This window comes from Pleurodeles waltl, chromosome 9, assembly GCF_031143425.1.
Source record: "Pleurodeles waltl isolate 20211129_DDA chromosome 9, aPleWal1.hap1.20221129, whole genome shotgun sequence".
Lineage (NCBI taxonomy): Eukaryota > Metazoa > Chordata > Amphibia > Caudata > Salamandridae > Pleurodeles > Pleurodeles waltl.
The window spans coordinates 459,685,486-459,702,425 of record NC_090448.1 but is presented as its reverse complement, the minus strand read 5'-3'; the positions used below and the strand labels follow the sequence as shown (position 1 = coordinate 459,702,425).

The following is a 16,940-nucleotide window of genomic DNA, read 5'->3' as shown; positions in this document are numbered from 1 at the left end:
CTGCCGAAGTCGAAGATCGGTGCCGATCTCCAGAAGCATCCGACGCTGCATCCGGCGCCACAGGCAGCTTCGGCGCCGATGAAGGAGCAGGACGAAGAGATCTTGGAGCCGATGGACCCACCGGAGTCACAGGACGAAATCCCGACGTCGACGGGATGGAAACCTCCGGAGCCAATCCCTCCCCCACAGGAGCAGCCACCGGCACGGACACCGGCGCCGAGCCTACATTCCCAAAAGGGAGAAAGGGCATAAAGGGTGCCGGCCGAAGAGGCGCAGGATCACCCAATGAAAAGGCCAAAGGCCCCGAAGGACCAGCCGGAGCACCTCATGGAGCCATCTGCTGAAAAATGGTATACATCGCATTCAGAAATGCAGTACTATCGGCTCCAGGGGCGGGAAAAGCCGGATACTGAGGTGCCTGAATCGAAGGCGACCTCGACGCCGGCCTCGACGTCCGCGGCGCCGGAGACATCACAAGAGGCTGCATCACCTCAACCACAGACGCTTGTCCAGGCGAAGTCGGTGACGCCAGAGAGGGCAACGGCGTCGATGGATGCGGCGTGACCGTGGGACTGACCTCCCAAGTCCTCCGACGCCGAGCCGATGGCGACCTCAAACGAGTCTCCTTGCTGGAATGACGCGTGAATCTCTACGGCGCCGGGAGTCTCGATGACGCCGATGAGACCTTGGCGAGGAAGACTTTTTGTGATGTTTTTCCTTTCTCTTCGACTTCGCCAGGAATAGTTTAGCTTCACGTTCTTTGAGGGCCTTCAGATTCATGTGCTGACATGAATCGCAAGTCACGACGTCGTGGTTGGAGCTCAAACACCAGAGACAGTCGGAGTGAGGATCTGTAACGGACATCTTGCCCCCACACTCTCGACAGGGCTTGAAACCCGACTTTCTCTGAGACATTGTTACCGCAGAGAAGAACTACGCAGCAGAAAATATACTGTAACTACTAAAGTAATAGTAGCTCCCTCGAAGATAACCGTTTCGAATGCACGGAAAAAAGGGAACTGACGTTGGCACGTCGACGAGGACCTCTTATTGCCTGTATGACGTCAGATGGCGTCGCGTGGGCTAGAGTGACGTCCTCGTCGACGTGCAGAGACTAGGAAGAAGATTTCCATTGAATGCTTGCGCCATGGGAGTATTCATTAGGTGAGGAATCCCCAGGTAGTTGTATCCGTCAGAAGGTGGAGTCTCTCCAACCAGGCAGAGCTGGAATTCCAATTTAGAGATATAACTAACAATGGAAGTCGTGCTGAAAACAAACCAAAGATATATCAGAACTGAGTACTAATTTATGTTTCTACACACATTCTACTTTACTCTGGCTACACTAAAAGCTTTTTGCTATGATACAGATGGTGGCTGCACATGATGTTGCCATCCAAAAGGCCGACTTTATGCACTTAAGAGTTGACCTGCACTACTCTCTTAACTATGAATTGTAGAAGTCTTCTTCATATTGTAATAAACTATTGAGTATGCACTCACAATCAATTGATCTGTTGGACTTAGTAGCCTTCTAATTGGAGCTATACAGCATTAACCAAAAGAAACATTACAGTGAGATGCAGAACAGGCAACGAAACACTGGGAACAGAACTGGATGTAACACAGTGACACCAAACTCCACACTACACTGTCAAAGAGAATGGCCTAGAGATATATGGAATACCTTTTGAAGCTGACCGGCAAATTGGAAACCAAGTTCAGGATGGCACTCAACGACATTTCTTAGTGCTTGGAGGGCAATAATCATGTGCCAGGTCTTTAGTGTGTCAAAAAATGCACACTGATTTACATATCATCTGCTGAATTGTTTACAATAATAATAATATTCATTCTGATATTGCATATGATTTGTAGACAAATACGGCTGAATAAATAATCATAATTAAAAATGTCAAACCACTTTGTGGGCACTGAACTTGGGGTACACAGGTGGGTGTGGATCCATCGATCGCCTGCATATAAAGGATTCTCCTACAGGTTTGTCTTGCTCCTAACACTTTCTGGCTGACTGAGAATTACTCGCCAGTGAGGAAGTGAGAGACACCTACCAGTTCAAGTTTTCTCCAAAAAAGATACATTTCCTTTTGGTGAAAAGGGGATCGAATGGGTGTGGACCCAGACTGGCTCCAGGACTTTGAGTATTGTAGGGAGGCAGTAGTCACATACTTCACAATGATCAAGCAAACAGCTTATCCTAGAGACACAGATAACTCATTTTAGGCTATCTGGCAAAGAAAGGAATCAATGGAACTAAGGACGAAGCAATAAAAGCCCATAATGCTGATTTAAGTAAACAGTCATGCCCAAGGTTTGTGACAGGTAGCCAATGTGTAATTATATCTCTTACCACAGAAGATGTATTAGTTTACATTGCCACCGTATCGCACATATAGACAAATGTGTGATGTCGAAAAGTGAATTTAAACACATCTACAGGCCCCTGTTAATACAGTAAAAATGAAGAGTTAATGAGTCTATGGTTAGGAAAACAGGTAAATCTTTGGTGGAAGATAAACAGTATGAAACCTTTGCAATACAAAAAGAACATGTCTGCCCGTGTTAGACTTGAAAAACAGCATCAGAGTAAACCACAAGACTTCTAGAACAATGTCTTATGGACAGATGAGGGAAAAGTCGAGTTGCTTGGTTTTAAATAAACAACAACATGCTTTACAAAAAACAAACTCTATTGGACCACAAGAATCTCAGAGCAAGCATCAAGCATGGTGGCGAAAGTATGACTATTTGAGCCTGCTTTGCAGCTGCATGACTTAAAAGGCTCACAATCGAGGAGTTCACCATAGTGTTCTTTTTATAACTGTACATTCTTGAGGAAAAGACAATACCGTCTGCTCAGAAGCTAAAGCTTAGCCGCAAGTGGATCATGCAAAACAACAAGAAGCCTAAATTAATCAGTAATACATGACTAAATTGCTGAAAAAGAAAAGAATCAGGATATCAGAATGGACAAATCAAACTCCAAGCCTCCAACCAGTTATAATGCTAGGGCAGGACCGAGAGCTTTGCACAAGAGAAGCCCTCCATCATCAAGCTGAAGCACTTCGTAAGGAAGAGTGTGCGAAAATGACTATCCCGTGACAGGAGATCCAAATAAACTCTTACCAGATAAGTTTACTTTAAGTTATTGCTGCTCTTGATAATTCCAGGTTACTGTATCATGGAGTATAATTTTCCTACACAAAGCTATCAAGTGTAAGCTGATTTGTTTATGTAAAATAATAACGTGAAGCGTGTGTGTTATTTGTGGCACTAAAGTTTGATGTATCTATTACTAGGGGTTGATAAATATCAGATGAAGGTCAGCTGCCTCTTAATACATAAAACCAAACAATCCAGAGAGGTGCACTTTTTCCACATCACTCATTATCCACGTCACATACCTTAACTTACAGCAATATACCAGTGTTCTCGACAGCCTAGAGCACATCTGATACGGAGGCACTTTCTGATGCTGTCTTATCTACCACAGTCTCCAGAGGAACAGCCAAAGGAAGGTCATGTCGCTTGCGGTTTGTGAGCTGTTTACATATTGGTCCGTTTAGACCTCTGACTAGCATGGAGAGCAGAACTGAGGTCTTCACACACAACCAAATACCTCCAATCAATCTGAGCAGACAGAGTCAAATAAACTTATATGTAAGTCTACATTGCAGTCTCCCTCTGAGCAGATTTATCAATTTCTGTGCAGGATCCTTTTAGCCCTCAGCCTCTTCTAGTCTTATCTGCCTTAAATCTGGGCCGTTGGAATTAGGCAATTGTACAGCCTCGGCAATTTTCTTATAATTATAGATTTGCCGCAAAATCCATCATCTGCTCATAATCTGTAGATTTTAACAAAAATTGTTTCTAGCTTAAACGGTTCAAAAATTACTACAAACGCAGCTGCAATTGTTGCTGTGCAATGCAAGCATCTTTCCAATGGTTGACTGTTCCATCTTTCTGTTGCTAATTGCTATATTTAGGACTTAAACTGGCACTAATGAGGTGCAACCAATGCCCAGACAGTGTTAACAAGTGTAAAAATACAAAATGTGCTGTATTATGCCACATAATTTACTCAATCCTGTCCCATAATTTAGCCCTACACGTCGCATAATTTCACTAGCCATGCCTTAAACGTAGACGTCTGATTTGACAACAGCCTTGTAGGAGGCTGGCCTGGCTTATAGTGGGTACCTGATGGCCTTGTGCCAGGTCCAGTTATCCCTTATTAGTAGATTAGTAGTGTTCTAGCAGCTTAGGCTGATAGAGGTAGCTATATCAGAGCAGCCTAGGCTGAACTAGGAGACATGCAAAGCTCCTACTATACCACTTACATCATATAGCACTATATCATAAAAATCACAATATTCAGTTTTACTCAAAATAAAAGGTTTTTTATTTTAGTGACAATGTGCCAAAAATATCTCAGAGGATATACTCCCTTAGGAGGTAAGTAAAATACACAAAATATACACACAAACCAAAATCAAGTAAGTAAACAGTTAGAAAAGTAGTGCAAACAGTGTAGAATACAATAGGATGCAGTAGGCCTAGGGGCAACACAAACCATATACTAAGAAAGTGGAATGCGAACCACTTAGGGACCCCTGGACTAGTGTAGTGTGTAGAGGGTCGCTGAGAGTGTAAGAAAACACTAAGGGTGTCCAAGATACCCCACCCCAAGACCCTGAAAAGTAGGAGTAAAGTGACCCTACTTACCCAGAAACACACTAACGTTGTGATAGGAGATTCTGCAAAGACCACAAAGCACTGAAGAGTGATTCCTGTACCCGATGACCTGTAAAGGAAGGGGACCAAGTCCAAGAGTCACGAAAGTGTCCGGGGAGGGGGGGGGGGTGGGGCAGGAGCCCACTAAACCCCGGATGAAGGTGCAAAATGGCTGCCTGCAAGTGGAAGAAGCTGAAGATTCTGCAACAACAGAAGATGCCAGGAACTTATCCTTTGCACAGAAGGTGTCACGCGGCGTGCTGAAGGATGCAGAGTTGTTTCTTTTAAGAAAGACCGCAAACAAGCCTTGCAAGCTGCAAAGGTCGCGGTTGAAGAAAAAGGGTACTGCCCGGGCCCAGGAGGTCGCCACTTGGAAGAGGAGACAGAGGGGGCCCTCAGCAACACAGACAGCCCACGCACAAGAAGGCAGCACCCGCAGAAGTACTTGAACACGGGTTCAAGAAAACTGAGCACGGCGGTCATCTCAACACTACAAAGGAGCAATGCAGGATGGGGTGCTGGGGACCTGGGCTATGCTGTGCACGAAGGACTCCTTGCAAAAGTGCACAGAAGCCCTAGCAGCTGCAGTTCACACAGTATACAAGATTATTGTCTGGTGAGGCAAGGATTTACCTCCTCCAAATTTGGACAGATGGACCACTGGACTGTCAGCACCTGTGTTCCAGGGACCACACTCGTCACAATGAGAGGGGACCCAGAGGACCGGTGAAGCTGAAGTTTGGTGCCTGCGTTAGCAGGGGGAAGATTCCATCAACCCACGGGAGATTTATTCTTGGCTTCCAGTGCAGGGTGAAGGCAGACAACATCAGAGCATGCACCACCAGGAAGCAGTTGAGAAAGCCGGCAGGATTAGGCGCTACAATGTCACTGGTAGTCTTCCTGCTACTTTGTTGCAGTTTTGCAGGCATCCTGGAGCAATCAGCGGTCGATCCTTGGTAGAAGTCGAAGAGGGAGATGCAGAGGAACTCTGGTGAGCTCTTGCAAATCGTTATCTGAGGAAAAGCCCACAGGAGAGACCCTAAATAGCCCTCAGAGGAGGATTGGCCACCTAGTCAGGTAAGCACCTATCAGGAGGGGTCTCCGACGTCACCTGCTGGCACTGTCCACTGAGAGGCCTCCATTGTGCCCTCACACCTCTAGATTCAAGATGGCAGAGGTCTGGGACACACTGGCGGAGCTCTGAGCACCACCCCTGGGGTGGTGATGGACAGGGGAGTGGTCACTCCCCTTTCCTTTGTCCAGTTTCGCAACAGAGCAGGGCTGAGGTTTCCCTGAACCTGTGTAGGCTGGTTTATGCAAGGAGGGCACCATCTGTGCCCTTCAAAGCATTTCCAGAGGCCTGGAGAGGCTACTCCTCTCAGGCCCTTAACACCTATTTCCAAAGGGAGGGGGTCTAACACCCTCTCTCAGAGGAAATCCTTTGTTCTGCCTTCCTGGGACTGGGCTCACCAGACCCCAGGAGGACAGAATCCTGCCTGTGGGTTGGCAGCAGCGGTAGCTGCAGTGAAAACCCCAGAGAGCTGGTTTGGCAGTACCCGGGGTCTATGCTGGAGCCCCGGGGATGCATGGGATTGGCACCCCAATAACAGATTTGGCATGGGGGGACAATTCCATGATCTTAGACATTTTACATGCCATATTCAGAGTTAACATTGTGAAGCTACAAATAGGTATTGACCTATATGTTGTGCACGCGTGTAATGTGTCCCCGCACTCACAAAGTCGAGGGAAATTGCCCTGAATTACGTGGGGGCACCTTGGCTAGTGCCAGGGTGCCCTCACACTAAGTAACTTTGCACCTAACCTTCACCAAGTGAGGGTTAGACATATAGGTGACTTATAAGTTACTTAAGTGCAGTATAAAATGACTGTGAAATAATGTGGACGTTATTTCACTTAGGCTCCAGTGGCAGTCCTGTGTAAGAATTGTCTGAGCTCCCTATGGGTGGCAAAAGAAGTGCTGCAGCCCATAGGGATCTCCTGGAACCCCAATACCCTGGGTACCTAGGTACCATATGCTAGGGAATTATAAGGGTGTTCCAGTGTGCCAATTAGAATTGGTGAAAATGGTCACTGGCCTACAGTGACAATTTTAAAGGCAGAGAGAGCATAATCACTGAGGTTCTGATTAGCAGAGCCTCAGTGACACAGTTAGTCACTACACAGGGACACACATTCAGGCCTCAAACTATGAGCAATGGGGTCCTGGCTAGCAGGATCCCATTGAGACAGGCAAAAACAAACTGATATACAAGTAAAAAAAATGGGGGTAACATGCCAGGCAAGATGGTACTTTCCTAAAAGCCAATCCATCAATGTTCATAAAGCAGATAGTTAAATTGTGCAACAACACCTACAGCCTCTCAGAAACACTGCAGCAGTCCTGTCTTTTCACCTGAAGGAATCTTTGGTCATGCTAGTCACTCATGTGAAGCACAGCATCAACCAGCAAGCTCTAAACTATTAGAAAGAAAGTAACAAGGTAACAACGTACTCTTTCACTACAAAACTGCAAGGCACATTAAGAACCAAATCATATGATCCAATCAACGGTAAAAAAAAAAACGCAAGTTTGCCTGTAGAAAGCATTATAAAATTAAAAATCTTCTGTATCACTGAAAGCCATTCATGTAAAAAGTCTTTACTTGCGCCCAGACTCATCAATTACACACTGGGAGGACAAACAATATGGCAACCCAATTTTCCAATACCACCTAGCATAGGATTCTACTTTTGAGGTGATTATAAGCCAAGAGATCAACTATGGGATCAGCGATGCACGATAAAATGAGAAGTACATTTATCAAACTTTTTATGTATACTAGCATTAAGTTTAGCCATATCTAAATAGTATAATCAATTTGTCAAGAAGGGCACATGGAGCATGTAGAAAATACCCCAAAATCAGAGTGTCATGCCAAATCCAGGAGGTCTCGTTATCCTAATCACCAGGATCACGATTTCTATATAACTAAGGTAACCAATCACTATCCACCTGGAAGCCTGAGTATTCTGATGACAACGGGCAGCTGGAAATAATCAACATTAAAAAAAAAATCAGGTGCCCATGGTACTGTCCTGCTGGACACATACTTGTGTTTCTACCAGCCACTCTCAGCAGGTTGGCTTTTACTTCCACCCCACACTCATCCAAAACAGACCTCACCAGTCAGGTGACCTTGCCAATAAAGGGGTTCGAGCACGCGAGCTCGTGGCCAGTTCCACGTACAGTACAGTTGTGTCCATGTCATTATTTTATCTGCTTGCGGGCATAGGGCCCAAGACATTACAACGGCAACAAGGGGCCTGACCCCGCGCATGTGTGCTGGCTGCAGCTCTGCTGTGCCTCGTGGGAGGATTGGGGGGGGGAGGGGTAGTAGGCTAGCCAAAGGCACCCCTGCACCTGGTGTTTGCAAGCCAAGGACTGAGGCAGGACAGGGCTAGAACAAGACCATCCAGCAAACGAGGACGATGGCGTCCGGTTTTCATGCCCCTGCAGACTCCCACCTGCCAGGAGCCAGCATACCTGCTCATCACCCACTGGCATGAGGACAGAGATTCGTTTCCCCTGAGAAGGCTGAATGTGCATTGGCCTGAGAGCAGAGGGAACACCAAAAGAATAAACAATCCTGTTGAGAGAGATGAATGCTGCATGCCCCTGGCAGTCTGCCATCCCTGCAATTGAGAAAACAGCGCTACATGCTCCCTGGTGGCGTCTGGCCACCAATGCAAGCAAGAAGATTGGAGACGCTGTGCGCCAGCAGACAGAAATCTTGAAGAGACTGTCTACTAGCCCCACCACTGCCTGAAAGGGCACCAGCACTTTCAGGACACACCCTATCTAAGAAAGGACCCAGAGATGGGCACAAACTCCAAGGGCACAGAGACAATATACAACTGCACCTAAGAGTCTAACAGCAAGGGCAGGAGCCCTGGAAACAGAGAGCCCTCTGAGACTGAGGGGTAATGCTGGACGCAAGAGGCAGCACCAGCCGGCCACCCTAGCACTGAATGGCCACTGTTGACCCATCATTGAAAATGTTACAGAGTGACCAACGATGCCAAGCATGCATGAACCTAGGCAGGACCGAGCACCAAGACTGCGCACCCTTGAGGCACAAGCACTGTACCTTCGAGCGAAGGCTGTAGAAAGCAGAGCACTATGAAGATCCCTGAGGAAGGAAAGGCTGAGTGTGAGTGATTGCCAAACCCACAACAGGAGAAGGTGTGCCGCCCTATGAACAGGACACAACTAGTGAGAGGTCCATGGGAAGTGTACATGCAACACGTGTCAGGATGTCACGTTACAGGAGAGAACAGTAAATGAGAGAAGTGCCTGTGACCAGACCTGGTCAGAACAAGAGAAGAGGGTGGAACAACGCCACATCAACGAAGAAGAACTGAGGAGAGAAGGGTGTGTGACAGACCTGTCACACTGAATATTTTGCCAACCACAGGTGCGCTGGAGAAACGAAGAAATGTTTCAAGACTGAGGACTCATACCACTATCCAAGACAGCATCTACTAACATAAGCCAGCCACCGGGGAACAGCAACGTCACTGGAGACAACCCAGTGGGAGTACCGGAAGTAAAGTCGCCTGCCATGTGCGAACTGCTTATCTGCCCCCACGCTTCACAGGGTGACCTTCCACATACCTGTCACCGGCTGCTTGAGGCAGATTGCATCCCTGCTTGCAATGGCACACACCAAAAAAGAAGAGCTGCACCAATGATGCGACAAGTTACATGGCTATACAGTCCCTTCTGTCATCCTCACTCCAAGCAAGACATCACTACCTGTCATGCAGGTTGACAAAATGGTAACAATGTCATCATTGCCATGTGCATCACCATAACCACCTAAGTGTGCATCTCAACACCAGAGTGGAGCCTTACACCTGTGAACCATCTGGAGCCGACAAGGAGCACCTGGCACTGTGGGGGCCAATCATCCAGAGACTGTTAGACCCCCATGTGCACCCAAGTCTTGCTGGCAAGAGCACACCTGACCATGAGTCATCTCCCCTTGTGGTTGTACAAGCTCTGTGACGCTGTTGGTGGTCCTGCAGCAACCCCTTTGCGCGGTCCCATGGCAACCAGTGTAAAGGGTTGCAAGGAAATTCTTGCATGAGGGAATCCCGCCACCAGAGTCTGAAGCTGCTCCACTGACAAGTATCATGAGGCATGGGCCTAGAGGAAGACATCCAAACGCCATCAATGTTGTCCCAGCCTTTGCAGTTTTGCCTTTCAGAGCCAGGGCACCTCAAAAAGAAACCTCTGCAGCAGACTCTACCAATGCTCCTGATGCACCCCAGTCTGAACTGTCGGACACCAACTGCATCACCACAAAGGCATGCAACACTGACCAACAGTGCGTGAGTGGACACTGACCAGCTGTCAAAGAACCCAGACTCCATCTACACAGAGTTTGTGCCCAGTAACAACTAGTTAAAGTATGGACACATGAAGAGATGCCTGGGTGCTCGCAGCTGCACCTGTCCACTGCAGTCATTCTGACTGCCCCTCGAGGCTGAGAAACTAAGTAATGTCTTGTATGTTTTTGTTTTATTCCCACAGGTTGGACTAGTTTTTGTTTTTAATAATGTTTGGGACGCATGTAGTACCTCTCTGAATACATACTAATGTTTCCACCAGCCACTCTCAGCGGGCTGGCTATTACTCTCACCCTACACCCATCCAACACAGGCATAACCGGTCAGGTGAACCTGCCAATAAAAAGGCCGAGGTCATGGCCAGTTCCATGTACAGTACACGTGTCTCTGTCGTTATTTTATCTGCTGGCAGGCCTAAGGCCCGAGACGTTACACCAGGGGTCTTCAAACTTGGGGGCAGGCCCTCCTAGGGGGCCTCAAGTGATCCCAGGGGGGCATCAGGCTTTGGCCAAAAGAAGCATTACACAGATAACAGTGTTTTGTTTTAAGCAGAAACATGTTATTGCATTTTTAAAAGGTAACAGTACATAACTGCAATGTTTAAATACATCCAGACATATTTCAACATTGCCATCTTTATTAAATATTTGTGAAAAATTCTGTGGGGCGGAGGGGGGCAATGATTTTATTTTTCAACGGGGGAGGGGGATGGGGAGAGAGGAGGGCAGGGCATTAAAGGATTTGGAGACCACTGCGTTACACCCAAGACTCAAATGTAAAACCGAGTGTAAAAGTTCCACTTCTGCGAATCCTTCGTGATAAAATATTTTTCAGATCGTGCGTTAGTAACTTCCTAGAATAAATGTCATACCAATATGTGCAAACGACATATGCTTTATCAGCAGTTTAAATGTACGAATTCGGTATCCATATATTCAGGTTAGTGCCTTCGAAGCACCTCCGGAGTACCATAAGGCTCTGCGACCGGTTCTGTGCCCCGTGGCCTATTACCTGACTAATTCAGTGCATACGTACCCCCTTGGCCCACATTCAGGAGACTCTATTCAACTCCCCGCCCTTTCCTATAGCCTGCATACGCCTCTATCACGCAGCGATTGTTCTGTCACTTACCTGTCCAGCTTTTGGGGAGAGGGGACGCATTGGCTGGCGTTTGTAGCGGGGTTCGGCAGAAGACGGCGAGCGCGTCCCCGAGGCGCCCTCCTAACACAGTCAATGCCCCTTGTGGCCCGAACGGTGCTCAGCCGAGATCGCCCATTTCCCACAGATGACTGCTCCACTTCCACAACTTTGGGCCGGCAGGCAACAGGTGAGCAGGCCGCTCCCCCAGCCGTCCCGCGACAACGAGTCGAGCCCCGTTTCCATGACGCCCGATTTACTTTTGCATTCTTTTCACAGCACACCGTAAAACACTTCGTAGCCATGGTCGTGCAAGGCACGTCAGTGTTGCCTGGCTTCAAGATGGGAGCGTCTTGCTACATGCCCATTTTCAATGCCTGACGCTCTAGCCTTCTGCGTTATGACGCATGCAGCGTGCCAGCTGACCAGGCAGGGATCGTAAATATGAGGCTGAGCACGATTAGCCGCCTTCAGTGTATGGGGCAAACTGCTGTACCCCCACTCAACATGGCTGCCGCTCGAACTTTTTTTTGTCCTTGTTTTGAGTTGTGTGTGGTATAGTGTTTGGGATAGCCCTGGGAGGAGCTTGTCCGTCATTTGTTTCCTCTTGTCCTTGTCCGCCAGAGGAAAAAGAAGTATGGCAGGTGGTGTTACTCTCAGAAGGGTTCTGCCCTTCTGGGTCTTTTCTGATATTCGAGTCAGTTCATGTCCTTGTAGGAAGCATTCCAACAGCAGTGATCTACAGCCCCGAGCCCCCCATATTAAGGTGATTACTCTAACAAGATCTATTCCATAGGCTACCGACAGACTAACTGGAAAAGGGCAGTTGCTTCGTTTACATACTTTGATTACCGTTTTGCAACGTTTCCACGCCTCCGATTCTGAATGTCTGATTTCCTCCATACTTACCTTTCGAGGTTCTGGACACTGTATTCAAGTAGGGGCAAATGTGTAGCTAAAGGCGGGCACTTCACAAAATTCATAAAGGGAACTGTCCAGGCTTGGCTTTTAAAGCCCAAGTGCGAACACCTTAAGGGTCGCGCGACAGAAAGTTTAAACAGACATGGCCAGTCTCAGTATTAATTTTGGTGTCATTTGTGTTTCTGTTGAGTAAATAGATTACTGGATAGAGATAAACTCAAATTATGGTGGAAACGAGGGCGCATAAGGAAAAATGGTTTGTTTACGTTCCCACCACTAGGTCTAGTGAGGGCATCTGTGTTGTTTTGTGCACTCTTATATCATTCTCAATTTAATTATCTATCCACGCTGTATTTGTATTCTTCATTCACACGACCTTTATTGTGTTTGCTGTACTTGTGTCTAGTTCTAGATTCCAAATGGGCATTATATCAGTTGCTACGTAGAGCTTGTTGGATTGACAGCTTCTCGGGAGCTCCTGTGTTGCATTTAAGATTAAAGTCTTCATTTATTATGAGGTAGTGCCTATCAGCTGTTTTTCTTCTATGACCGAGACTACAGTTTTCGTGTACATTTTCTAGGTGCTCATGTTCAGGGATTAAGCGGAGGCAGCAGTGCCTTCTACCTCAACATATAGTGGTTGGTCCGAGGTCGCAACCCAGTCCAAGGTATAACGGGCCCGTGAAGTATAATTGTGCAACATATGAACACGTAAGCCTCTGCATGAAAGCGGTCCGGTCAGTAAATCAAATATATTGAAGGCAGTTTTCCATCCCCACAGGATTCTGCCCACGGCATGACCAGAGTCTCCGGAAAAAGATCAGTAATTCCAACAATAATTAAAGCAGTTTATGTAAAACAATAATTTAAATAATGGAGAACTTCCCTGCTAGAGACACAGATATCTTGTTCTGTATGTCCACCTTTCCATCTAGTTCGATTAGTAGCAACATATAATTGTCTTCATAAGTTTCCATTGAACATAGCCTATTTGCTGTATTCTTTCACTGGAGCTCGCTTTATGTAAACAGGCCTTTAACTTTTGTTCTTGTCACATTTGCTGCACATTCAGAGACAGTAGTCAAATGGGAGGCTTCTGAGGGAGCTTTGTGTTTACTTTTCTTTTTCAAACTATAAAATGATAGGACTTATGTGACAATCTTGCTATGAAAGGAAATTATTTTTTCTAGCACGCAACAATATTTAAATGTCTGTAATGAGCTATGCTAATATTTCAGAATAAATCAGAATTAGGAAAGCACAAATGAAGCACATTTTTTGTGTGTAATTCTTAAGTGTGGTGAAAACAAATAGTTTAATACAATCAAAACAAATCAATACAATAGGTGGTGACATTTCCATTTATTATTGTTTGTGCGCTATATACTTTTATCAGTAAAATGTTATGTCTGTGCAAATCTATTTGTCATTTCAATTGAAAATGTATTGTCTTTAATAACAGTGGGCTACCACACTAAGCATACTCCTCTTTTCGCCACGAGACTCTTCTCTGCACCACTCCACTGCACTCTGCTCTGCACCGCTCTGCTCCATGCCACTCCACTCTGCAACATTGCACTCTACTCCACTCTAAGGTACTCTGCCCCACTCAATTCTGTGCCACTGCATGCAACTATACTGTACTCTGCAACACCCTAGGCCTCTGCACAGTACAACGTTGCACTCTGCGCCACTCTATTCTACTCTGCACCACTGTACTCTACGCCACTGCTCTCTGTGCCACTCTACTTTCCACTACTGCCCTTTTTGACAATCTACTTTACAACACTGCACTCTGCGGTAGTGCCCTCTATGCCAGTGCACGCTACTCTGTACTACTCCACTCTAGTCTTCCCTATTGCACTCTATGCCACTCCACTCCACCCTTTCACACACCACTCTGCCATTTCACTCTACTCTGAAACTATCTACTCTATGCCACTGAACTCTACCCCACTGCACTGCACTTCACGCCACTCTGCCATTCCACTCTACACCATTGCAATCTGCACTGCACCACTCCACTGTTCACACTGCACTCTATGCCACTTTACTTTGCACCACTCTACGACAGCCTACTCTAAAACACTGCACTCTACACCACTTCACTCTTTGCCAAATCAACTCTTTTCCACTCTACTCAAAACCAAAGCACTGTACGCCAATCTACTCTGCACTGCTGCACTCTATGCCGCTATACTCTGCAACTCTGGACTGCAATCCACTGCAGTCTACACCACTCTACTCTACAGTATTGAACTCTGCACCACTCTATTCCACCCTACACCACTCTATTCCACTCTGCACCACTAAACTCTATGCCACTGCACTCTAAACTACTTCACTCTACAATACTCTACTCTGCACTCTCCACCAGTGAACTCTACTCAACACCAATGCTCTCTACACTTTACACCACTCTACTCTGCATTTTCCACTCAATGCCACTGCACTCTACTCTGCAGCACTCCATTCTATACCACTGCATTCTACTCTGCAACAGTCTACCCTGCTGCACTCTACACTACTATATTCCACTCTGTACCCTTCTACTGTATTTCACTGCACTCTGACACAGCACTCTATGCCACTCTACTTTGCACCACTGCACTCTATGCCACACTACGCTACTGTCTTCTATGCCACTGTATTCTTCACAATTCCACTGTGCACCAATGCACTCTACGACACTGCGCTCTACGACACTGCGCTTTACAACACTGCACTCTACACCACTGCACTATAGGCCACTCCACTCTACTCTGCACCACTCTAATCTAAGCCACTGCACTCTGCACCAATCTCTATGCCAGTCCACTCTATTCTACCCCACTCAACTGTACATCACTCTATGTGACTCCACTCTGTTCCATTCCATTCCACTACATGACACCTCATGCTATGCTACTCTACTTCACTCAGTGCCACTTCACTCTATGCCACTTCACGCTACTCTGTGCTACTCCACTCTAGAAAACTCTAAGCCCCTGCCCTCTCCACCACTCCACGCCACTCTAATCCACTCTATGAAACTCTACGACCCTCTACTCTATGACCCTCAACACTGATACTCCACTACAACGCTCTACTACACTCTACTTGACTCTGTGCCACCCCACTTTACAACACTCCACGCCGCTCACCTCTACAATACTCCATTCTATGACACTCTCTGGCCCTCCACTCTACGCCTCTCCACTCCTCTCTGGTCTATGCCACTCTACATAACTCCCTCTACGCCCCTCCACTCTACAACACACTACTCCACTACACACATCTCCACTCTGTCACTTTATTGTACCCCCAGTTGGACAATCTTTGCCCCTCCATAATACTCCACTATATGCCGTTCCAGTCTGTGCCACTCCCCTCCGCCCTACTCCACTCTGTTCCACAACACTCAACTTCACTCTACAGGCCTAAAAAAAATCATAAATTTTTTACTAGACCTGCAGGTCGAGTAACTTAAATAATCTACTCGACCTAACTGTAATGTACTTGACCCATAAATGGGTCTCAAATTGTGTGATCCTAGGCAAATAGTTTACAGATTCACATTTTTCTTCATTCTCACATATGATTGCACCTTCAAATATGTGTGCTCAGCATCTCTGCAGTACAAAAAATCTCTTGTTTAAGTAGACTAAAGTTTGCTGCATGTATCACAAGAATCTAGTGCACATATATAGGACACGTCCCATAACTTGCTTTTAGTTTACACACAGCATTGCCATAAGGGCAGGAGTGTTTCTCAGTTTGTTTAAACTCTCACTTTTAATAAATATATTACTAAACCATGATGTAGTAGCATATTGTCATCTACACACAGTAAATTTCCCAGAAATGTCCAAAAACCTTTTCACTAACTTGCAGCTTTACTGATAAAACTATGTGGTTTATTAACAATCTGTGAAAATTGGGTTTCAAATAGCACATCAACACGTTAAGTATTCTGATTTGTTTTCATCTTATTAAATATTTTTTCGTCACATAGAAATACAAAAAATAGGCTTTCACAACTACTGAAATATATTTTGAAATGTTTGTACAGTTGACTTAGTCATTTAAATGTGTGTTAGGAAAAGCCTGCCAGCCTATATCCTTTTATTTTACACTTTAAACAGCAGATCACACAGTTCACCTTACAAAGTCCTGGAACTCTGCAGTCAGAAGGGAAATTAATTGTGAGACAAACTGACTTTTGACCTCTGTCTGTGCACACACAGAGCAAATGTGACATAAGAACAAGATTTAAAGGCATCTTTTAGTGCCCCTCCACGTTCTGACTAAAAAGAACAATTGTTCTTTGTCAACTCGTCAGAAGAGGCGAGTAAGTCTTAAAAATAACTCGACCTGATCAATTATAACTCGCCATAGTGAGTGGTCGAGTAGATTTTCTGAGCCCTGCTCTACATCACTCTACAACCCACCACTCCACTCCACAACCCTCCACTCCACTCTATCACTTCAAGACACCCTACTCCACTCTAAGATACTCTTCTCCACTCTAGATCAATCCACATCACTCTCCTCTACGCCACTAACTTTTAGGCATGCTGAACAGCATCCGCGCTGGTGTACGACATACATAAAACACATTGTCAGAGCTAATAGCTCTTACATAGGTGAGACCTATTGGCTTTTCCAATGCTTGTCGCACGTAGAGAACTTTCTACTCTTAGGTAGACTTTTGACATATTTGTGACAATTAA

The 16,940-nt window shown here is 46.1% G+C and overlaps 2 protein-coding genes across 3 annotated transcripts in view; one reads left to right on the top strand and one right to left on the bottom strand.

The window, feature by feature from the left end:
* BAG5 (BAG cochaperone 5) overlaps positions 1–11,626 on the bottom strand; it is a 54,896-nt gene extending 43,270 nt beyond the window's left edge. The window contains exon 1 of the mRNA XM_069207277.1: positions 11,302–11,626. Within this exon, the coding sequence (XP_069063378.1) occupies positions 11,302–11,612 (311 nt within the window). The 5' untranslated portion in view covers positions 11,613–11,626. The remainder of the gene's footprint in view (positions 1–11,301) is intronic.
* The window catches only part of COA8 (cytochrome c oxidase assembly factor 8), a 76,005-nt gene continuing 70,444 nt past the window's right edge, over positions 11,380–16,940 (top strand). Inside the window, exon 1 of one of the 2 annotated variants that reach the window (XM_069207279.1) lies at positions 11,380–11,497. In XM_069207279.1, the coding sequence (XP_069063380.1) occupies positions 11,456–11,497 (42 nt within the window). In that variant the 5' untranslated portion in view covers positions 11,380–11,455. Of the gene's footprint in view, positions 11,498–11,900; positions 12,074–16,940 lie in introns of those variants that run through there. The other variant, XM_069207278.1, reaches the window with a different exon arrangement.